Source organism: Rutidosis leptorrhynchoides, chromosome 2 (assembly GCF_046630445.1).
Source record: "Rutidosis leptorrhynchoides isolate AG116_Rl617_1_P2 chromosome 2, CSIRO_AGI_Rlap_v1, whole genome shotgun sequence".
NCBI classification, from domain to species: Eukaryota; Viridiplantae; Streptophyta; class Magnoliopsida; order Asterales; family Asteraceae; genus Rutidosis; species Rutidosis leptorrhynchoides.
The window spans coordinates 122,513,002-122,522,573 of record NC_092334.1 but is presented as its reverse complement, the minus strand read 5'-3'; the positions used below and the strand labels follow the sequence as shown (position 1 = coordinate 122,522,573).

At 33.4% G+C, this 9,572-nt stretch overlaps 2 protein-coding genes across 3 annotated transcripts; both read right to left on the bottom strand.

Annotated features, from left to right (window-relative positions):
- Positions 1-261: 261 nt before the first annotated feature.
- LOC139891341 (NADH dehydrogenase [ubiquinone] 1 alpha subcomplex subunit 8-B-like) lies at positions 262-2,595 on the bottom strand. Of its 2 annotated transcripts, none has more exons than XM_071874301.1 (3): positions 2,482-2,595; positions 2,070-2,268; positions 262-564 (listed from the first exon to the last, which is right to left on the bottom strand). In XM_071874301.1, the coding sequence occupies exons 2-3, from the start codon at positions 2,255-2,257 to the stop codon at positions 432-434; spliced, it is 321 nt and encodes a 106-aa protein (XP_071730402.1). In that variant the 5' UTR covers positions 2,258-2,268; positions 2,482-2,595; the 3' UTR covers positions 262-431. The 2 variants fall into 2 exon arrangements, with proteins under 2 accessions (XP_071730402.1, XP_071730401.1); XM_071874300.1 differs by having other exon boundaries at positions 2,070-2,282; positions 2,482-2,592.
- Positions 2,596-3,249: 654 nt separating this feature from the next.
- On the bottom strand, positions 3,250-8,441 carry LOC139891340 (uncharacterized protein At4g15545-like). Its single transcript, XM_071874299.1, has 9 exons — positions 8,114-8,441; positions 7,958-8,026; positions 5,623-5,679; positions 5,015-5,084; positions 4,790-4,870; positions 4,433-4,642; positions 3,930-3,972; positions 3,680-3,758; positions 3,250-3,568 (listed from the first exon to the last, which is right to left on the bottom strand). The coding sequence occupies exons 1-9, from the start codon at positions 8,393-8,395 to the stop codon at positions 3,476-3,478; spliced, it is 984 nt and encodes a 327-aa protein (XP_071730400.1). The 5' UTR covers positions 8,396-8,441; the 3' UTR covers positions 3,250-3,475.
- Positions 8,442-9,572: the final 1,131 nt, after the last annotated feature.

The following is a 9,572-nucleotide window of genomic DNA, read 5'->3' as shown; positions in this document are numbered from 1 at the left end:
CTCGATGGCCATCATATACACCAAAGATGTAAAAGGGTTCAGATCGGGAATCACTGCATGCTGAAATAACATGACAAAATATGGAAAACCTATTAATAAACATATGACCATCATACTTGATTTTGACCTTTCAAAATAACCATCAACTTAACACACTTGAAAAACATGGGAACATTTTTGCTTTGATAGCTTTCTTACAAGCCAAACCAAGTACAAAGATTACAACATATTCAGATCAGATCTATAATCAGAATCAGAATATAATATAATAACTCAATTAAAGAAGCAGTCAAACTACAGATCCTATATGACAAACATTGCTTGCAAATAGCATCTAATGAGTTTGCATAAAAAAGACAGTCGATAACGTATCAAGCTCGGGAAACTAGCCAGAATTATTTAGAGCAATTTGAACTAAATATCCATTCCCATTAATTTAAAGGGCATGCTTTTTCAAACTCTTTCTGCTCTTTGCGACATAACTCAAATTCGTCGGTATTGTAGTACATGCAGCCAGCATAAGCATCCATCTCCTTTGTGCAGCTTTGATGAATATCTTTTAGCCTGCATGCGAATCAAGTTTTTAGGTTATCTACTCATTATTGTAATCTAAAAAACTACAAAACTACAATTTAATTATCAATGTACACATCATGACATTGATCCTAACAATGCCAATACATTATACAACTATCCCAAGAGAATAAAATAAGTCTGCTTGCGAAAACTACAAAGACCAACAGGAAACAGCAATACTTATTTTCCATTGAAAAGAGAATAAAAGATAGCACAAGAGATGCTACAGAATTCAAAAGAAAAGAAACACCCTCAAAAAAAGCTAGAGTTGGCATTTAAGAAATTATTCAAAAGATAGGGTTGGCAACTATAGTAAAACTAATAAATAGATGATGAATAACGATATTACCCTGATATATTTAAAAAATTAATTGTATGTACGCTTTTACATGAGTGTACACAAATGGTATTGCTAAAATCCACATATAAAACTACACACTTGTAAGTACAAAAGTACACAGCATATATCCAAATGTTCACAACTATAACTTACTGTGATAAATCACATAACCAGGAGTTATTTTGAAGAATGCATATATCACACCTCAAGTAATTTTGTGAAGTCATAACCACGTAAAGAATAATCCATCAGAAGTCAAGAAATGAAATGAACACAAAAGAATATGATACACTATACTTATCTTAGGTTTGGAAACCATCACAAGATAGCCCAGTGGTTGGGGCCCTGAGCAAGAGGTCTCGGGTTCGAATCATGTCTAAGACGAATATTTAGTGGTGGCCAGCGATGGGTTGGAAACAGCCAGGGAATAATCCTTCTTACTCACCCTCCCGGGTAGTGCGAACAGAGAAAAACCTTCTACCTTTTTATATTTATCTTAGGTTTCAAGTGTTACAATCCTTGCATTTTAACTTCACTGGATAAGAAAACTAATAAACCTAGATGTTTATATACCCAGACCATAATCAAACTAACTGATAAAACACGAGAACTTGACGTGGTTTTGATGACGAAAATTTGAATGAAAGAGCAGAGAATTATGGTATTGACGCACCAATATCAATGTAATATCCCACTCTGAATCCTTAACTAGTCTTGATGGGATATATTCTATAAAGACTATGACAATATACAGAAAAGAAAGGTACCACTCAAAATCTAATTAATACAGTAGGGCATGTTCGAGTGGTGCGATTGTCACAACTCCCACTAAGAACATGCTTAGGACTCCACTACAAAACTAGACTTGAAGGAAACAAATGAATTGGCTCAGACTTAAGCAAAAGCGAAAAACTGATACATACTAACTGCACTTGACATAACTTTATTAACTTTATCGAAAGCTAAATATATTCTTATACTATATAACAGAACTAAAGTAACTTTGCAGCATCTGTTTCACTTGTATCATTGTATGTGCATATCGATCCGTTACACCAATCTGTAACCTAATTAATCCTCTATTTCTAGGGCAAAAATATACAAAATCTCACCTAATTAACAGTCAATTACATATACACACACATACACTTACAGTGACAATACGCAGCGAGTGACTTGTCTGCCTTTTTCGAGACATTTCTCTGGATTAGGATCCTCCTTCTTACACTTAAGAAATGCAACATTTTCACCCCTACATCTGGTGGCTATGTGTTTCGATGCCGACATTAACACCGCCGACGTCGGAATCGGCTCGCCGGCAGCATCTACTGAGCTCGCCATCGCAAATTGACCTAAATCGAGATCACTATCAAATACTGTAACATAATTATTATTCTAACTTCTAAGTTAAGTAGTTTTACAGATTGCAATAAACACGGATAAACTATAATTTAATGTTCTAAGTAAAATTATTTTACAGATAACAATAAACACAGATAACTGAGATGAAATCATATAAAAAGTAAAGATTAATGTATTAGTCATAAGATTTGGGTTTTACGAACCTTATTTGATGAGTTTCCACCGGAAATTGACGCAGACTCGCCAGCTGGGCGACTAGATGAACAATGTGTGCGTTTTTGCGCGTGTATTGAATAAATTACAAAAGAGAACCTTTAGTATTTCTTAATTTGCAGATTTAGCCCAATGACTTGTTTATTTGCATTTTCAGGCATTATCATGAGTTGTTCTATTCTAGTCTAAGATGACAATAAGTCAAATATGGATTCTGATAACATCACACGAGGCCTTCCCAGGAGTCACTTATCCTAGTACTACTATCGCTCGAGCACGCTTAACTGCAGAGTTCACCATCCTGATACTACTCCCGCTCGAGTACACTTAACTGCAGAGTTCTGAGGGAACCTGCTATGCTCGTAGTCCCAAAACACGTTGTATCTGGTAAAGATGGATTAACTAATAAGGGACTCAAACTTACAAATTTTATCCAATGTGGGTCGAGTTATTACAAAATCGATACCCATAAATGGAATGATATCTCTAGACTTCTACATGAAAGGTGAAATACGGACCTTTTTTTTTTTTTTTTCTTTTTTTTTTTTTTTTTTTAAAAGAACATCATAAATTTCAATGCGACAAACATCATATCAGAGTTGTTCAACTGTCTTTACCTTCACCAGAATCAAGTCCTTCAAGTTATTTTTTTTTTTTTTTTTGCCTGAATCTTTTTGCACAAGTCAAAAGTTGTAAACGGATTAAAGAAATTTTTCCAAAAAATGACGCATGAACATGAATGATATATTGATATTCTATAATCTAGGACAAAAGTATAAACATATACGGAGTATAAGGTTATGTGCATAAAGTCATTATTAACACATTTGATACATGGTTAATCTAATGTATAAACAGGGTAACAGATAAATACATTAAATTATGTAACATTGACATAATATACAAAATGGTGCAATGAGATTGTATTTACAATCAAGAAAATAGTGGGGTATAGTCATGGATACCAATGAAAATATCGCTGTTTCAATTGAAGTTACGAGTGATTAATCCCTCGAATATATTGTACAGATCCTTGTTGTCTGGTCCAAAAATTTCATCTGCCTTCCTTAAAGTATCCTATTATATTATATTATAATCACAAGTTATATATTTGTAAATTATTAGAAACAAAACAAAAAATGCACAAAAATGGAAGGAGGAGCAAAATACAGTTGAAAAAAAATGTACCTCTTTTGATTGCTTTTGAGAGTTTAGTTCCTTCACATTTGCTAAGAATGTAGAAAACTGGTCATATGACAACCGACTCCTGATAAAGAATACAAAAACAAGCAAAAACCGCAATCAGTTTATTTGTCTTGATGATAAGAATCAATCAGGAAATTATATCGTACATTTGTACCAATTAAATTTTAATAATTTGAAAAATGATTGCTAAGATCTTGAATGCACTTATCCAATGTTACTACTTTCACTTTACCTGACTTGTCTGAAAAATTCTTTACCATCCACCCGAGTTCTTCCTGAATTTTACACAAAAAGCAGCCATCAATCAATAAGAGAGAAAAAAAACTCGATTCTGTGTTTGTTTTCACTAAAGAAAAAAAAAAAAAACTTGATTCTGTGTGCAGTTCTTTGTCTTCAAAGTTTATGAAAACGTGTAATTGTTAGCAACATTTGCAGGTGTGATGAAATAATATAGTATTAAGAAATTCGGTGCTTACGATTGAAGAAAAAATTGTCTCTATTCTAAAGCGCATAAACATCGGGCGAAATATGAAGTTTATCTATTTTTTTTTTTTTTTTTTTTTTTTTTTTTTTTTTTTTTTTTTTTACAATAAGGAAATTGGAAATCATAATGGAATTTGTAATCCTACACTTCTAACAGTGTGAAATTGTCAACCAAAGTGTCCTCTACTTACATAAGTTATTGTAGTGATTTTTGCATTTAATTTAGAAGTATAATATATGCATCATTGGTACCTGACATTGAGCTATACGGACTTGAGTTAACAGATGAAAATGCAGTAGAAGATGAAACAGAAATTGAGTGCCTTCTTGGAGAAGCCGGCTTAGACGTCCTTGTCGGAGATGCCGAAGCTGATAAAGTAGGCGGAGACCCTGGAGGTGTAAGCCGAGGTGTGCTTGTTTGTGATGCTAACAAAAGGCTTCGTGATATGCGAGGTCTCGTGGCTGTTATATATACATAAAAATAGAAATAATAATAAAAAATGTTCAGGTAGAGTTTATATGAAACTCATATCCCATCCAAAACTGGTCAAACAAGTAAAAGAATATTTTGTTTACTAAAAGACTAAAAGCTGACTTTTTAAGTCTCACCTTCCATCACAGACTCATCATGGTGTGAATTTTCTATATTTGAAGACCGACTCTTTATAGATGAAGCGCTTTCCTCATCATCTGGAACATGTTATATCACTCTTCTGTCAACTAATAATTACATATATATCATATATCATATATAATTATAATAACAATAAGTAAAAAAAAAAAAGCTGTTCTTGTAGATAAAATAATTTGAAATGTAACAAGATGGTTTGTGACCTCCAGAATATGGTTGAGATGAGCTCGTGCGGTTTTGAACATTGGCTGCAACAACTGAAGGAGCTGTTGCCTGCAATGTATAAGAACACAATGGGATTTTAATAAGCACGTAATCATGTAAGCTAGAATTACATTATTTAATCATTGAGTTTCAAATTTATGCATCCTATTATTCAGTTGTTGTACACAATAGGACCTCTAACTTCAGGAAAAATCTTTACCAATTTAGATACCTCCTAAAACCTATTTAAATGTAAATATGCAATTATGAATAACAAGAATCAGATAACCACCTATTGCCTAGAGATGGTGTTTTGTAATAATCACAAAAAAAAAAATCATTTACATGCCTAGCCAACTATGATTCTTTTAAGGGATCAAGACATAAAATTACCACAAAGGACAATCTTGTAAAGAAAGAACATTTGATTTATGAGAAAGGAATAACAATCTCAAATTAGGTTAAAAATATCGGTTCGAAGGTGTTAAATTTAAATCTTAGACAACAGTTGGGATGATATTAATAATCCAAAATCAAAACAGATGACAGAAAGTAGAATTTGTTTATTCGAGCTCTTAAAACTAAAACCCTTAAAGAAACTGCTTACCGGACTTCCCTCTTCATCTTGAAGAGACATCATGAGTGTCTTTCTGAAGCTTTCCAACTGTAATATATATAAACATAATTTAGTTGATGACTTTTAAAGAGAGAAACAAACTAATTGTTGTTTTAATTCATCCATTCAATTACATACATTCATTATGAAACGAAAAGTTCTTGAACTAATATAAATGCTAGCATGGTTATATGTATCGACCAAAAAGTACAAAGTGAGTTCATGTTACATACCCATTGCAATGTATGGGTTTTCATACAGGTAGGTTATGACATACATTAAAAAACAAAATGGTTGCCTATTGAGAATAGATGCCACGTGCCCGTTAACAACCTAAAAAAAAGAACCTAGTCAACTTTGAGCCTCGAGTTGCTACTAATCACTACCGAGGCATTTTGCAAGTGAATCATATTCCATGCATATGACCCAAACCATTATCATCAATACCTATATTAAAACTTTTATACTCTTCATATAAAGCATTTATCTTGGGGTCTTTATAATCAATGAGACAATGGTTTTACAACCAAACACCCCGTTAATTTCTAAACTCTATATAAAGCAGTACAACCCATATAAACACATGCTACACGCCTAAATAAAACAAACTCGACACAATCCCTTCCTACAACAAGTCAACAGCCATCTACTGCCACCATCCACCACCACCGTCCTCCACACCAACCACCACGGCTGCTAACGCTACTACCACCTAAAAGCCTAACAACTTTAGCTGCCGCAATTTTGTGGATACAAGATACAAGCCGCATAATTTGTATGAATAAATAAAATAAAATCAAATAAAGATGATACCTTCAGTATATGTTGTAAACTTTCTAGGAAATGTGACGTTTTAATTTTCTGATGCGAGTTGTCATATTATATTCACCAGATTTACGAAGTAATATGATAAGAGGAGAGTTCATGCTATGACTACAGCCCTAAAAATGTATTTGCATATTATAATACTAATGGTAATTTGACACTATCAATGGAGCTACTATCAAATTTGGGTTGACTCGTGGATTGGTAATTCGACACTCAAAAACTCTTCTAACAGATTATATGCTTAGGAAAGTGCTAAGTATGCAACTGTTCAAGATCGGGTCAAGGAAACGGGCAACTTATGTTCAGGTCATTGGAAATGGCTGAGAGATCTTCACGGTCGGGCACTTAGTGATTTGGAAGAACTATCGTCAATAATTCAATCAGTCCGGTTTAAAAGCTCGTCACAGGATACATCGAGATGGATTCCAAGTAACGATGGCATATTTTCGACTAAACAACTTGCACTGATGATCGATGAAAAGTGGCTGCCAAATAGTCAAGGTAATAGCACAGCTCGCAACAAATCAATTCCCCAAAAAGTTTGGATCTTCGCATGGAAAGCAAATCATAAAAGATTGTCGGTTCGTTTGGAGCTCGATAAGAGGGGAATCGATTTAGACCCTCTGCTATGTCCAATTTGTGCAGATGAGCCCGAATCGGTTGACCACTCGTTGATAAAGTGCAACAAAGTAACGGAAGTATGGAAGATCTTTCTAAAATGGTGGAATATAACCTAGGACAAACTTCATTTGCTCGATCCGATCAAGTAAGATTCATTGAGCAACAATTTCTCTCAACAAGGCAAGTCAATTTGGGAGGCAATCAAGTCGGTATGTTCATATTACATTTGGAAGGCTAGAAATAATAAAGTTTTTAATAACAAGGAATGGATCCCATCGAAAATTCTAGCCGAGGTTCAATGTATGAGTTTTGGATGGATCTCGAAGCGCAACAAGAAGGCTAACTTAAAGTGGCATCAATGATTGATAAATCCAAGGTCGTATGTAGTTTTGGCAAATAATCGTACCGGAATAGGCTGATTATCTCGCTTATTCTTTTAATTTTAGTACATATTCAGTTTAGGTTTGTAGTCTAGTTTGGTTTTCGTCCTAGGTCGTTGGGTCCTTGGTGACCTTCTTTGTATATTGAACCGTCGTGGTTTTTATAAATCTGCTTGCTTTCAAAAAAATAAAAATAATTTGATATAAGAGTAATGTGATGATAAGCCAATAACAATGTTGCTTCATCTTACACAAGTGACGTATACAAATACAAATTTAGTCAACTGTAATCTTTCATTTAAATTTTTATTTATTTCCACTGGACAATAACAAACAATTGTTTATCCAGTCTCCACATCATCCTTCTATAAACATTACGAGCTCCGAGTATTATTCCATTTCAATTAATTTATTAATTAAATTAAACATTATAATATAAATAATGAATGATATTCTTAATACACTGAATTAGCAGCACGATTAGGTTTTAATGTTACCTTAGCGACATCACGCTTGAGCTTATCAACAGTTTCCAGCAGCAACGCGTTCTCTTTCGTCAAATTCACCTAGAATTAACAACCAAAAGCACATTAAATAATCAGAATTAGTATAATAATTTAACAATTAAACAAAATTCATTACACAAACCCTACTTTCTCCTGTTCCGCAAGTGACAGTTTATCTAAATTTTGCGAAACGGTAGAGTCAACGGAGTCAAGCTGATGATTTAAGTCAACTATGAGGGCGTCACGGTCAGCGATTTGTTGCCGGAGATGGGAGGATTCCGATTCGAGAACGGAGACACGTGTCGAGAGCGCAATGGATGTGATTTTGCGAGCAACATCGAGTTGTTGAAATGGATCTGATGGTAAAACTGATAACACTTCTTCGGGTAGATCAAATGATGCGCCACTCACTGATTCTTTTCCTACCATGTTTTATTATTTTGTTTTTGTTAAGGTCTTTTGGAGGTATGGCTATTTATTTATTATTTTATGAAGTTTTAAGCGAAATAATACCTGTAATAAATAAATTGAAGTTGTATTATTAGTATTAATTTTATTTAAATTTAATTTATTTAATTATTTAAATATTTAATATATTAAAGTATTTAATATTTATTTGTTTTTTTTTTTTTACCATTTCTCGATTTGTACGTGACTACGTGTCATTCTTACGAACTCTTCTCTGTATCAGGAACTTTTTATTTGTGGAGAGGTTAAGATGAAATAAATGAGATAAGGTGGGTTGTGTGAGTTTTTTTTTTTTTTTTTTAGGTTCGCAATATTCATGGTTCATATTTTATCCAAGACTTTAACGAGGTAATCATAAGTCAAACTTTGTTCTACGAAATTGGTTTGCTTGCGATTACATGTTACTTTAGAATTTTTAACAACTCATAGAGGTAGTAGTAGTAGAGATTAATTTAATGTCAAAAAGTTAATATTAATAATAATATATAGGTAAAAAGGGAATGCATATGCGTAGACTAGGTAAATATTTGTGTGATATGATACCCTTTTAGAAAAAAAAAAAAAGAAAAAAAAGAAAAAAAAAAATTTGTGTATGTCATGTCAAAAAATAGTACAAACCGAAACATCTAGAGAAAACGTTACTTGGATATATAGAAGTACGAGAGTGCGAGTAATATACATAGAATTATCAACTAGTACATGTAAAACTCGATTGACAACATGATAATAAGACTACATACTATCCTCGTGTGCCTTGGAGCACCAAGCCACACCAAGGTTTGGCGTCGATGGTCACCAAACCACCAACGGCTACGTCAGCCAAGCATTTGAAGGAAGCCAACGGCTGAAATGTGGGCCCTGCCAAGGAATGGCAATGGATGTCTGATGCATTAGATATCCATCTGATCCGATTCATTTATATGGATATTGATGATCTAAAAGGATGATAAATAGATATGGATATGAATATAGATGATGTGAAAAATTAGTTGATCGGGTATGGATAACAATTTATCATCTATGGATATATCCATTTACCACCCGAAATATATACGTATAAATATATACATATTTTTTTCCTGAAAGGCAAGAAGGGTGTAAAGTGTAAACCCCATACATCAACAAGTACAACAGCCTA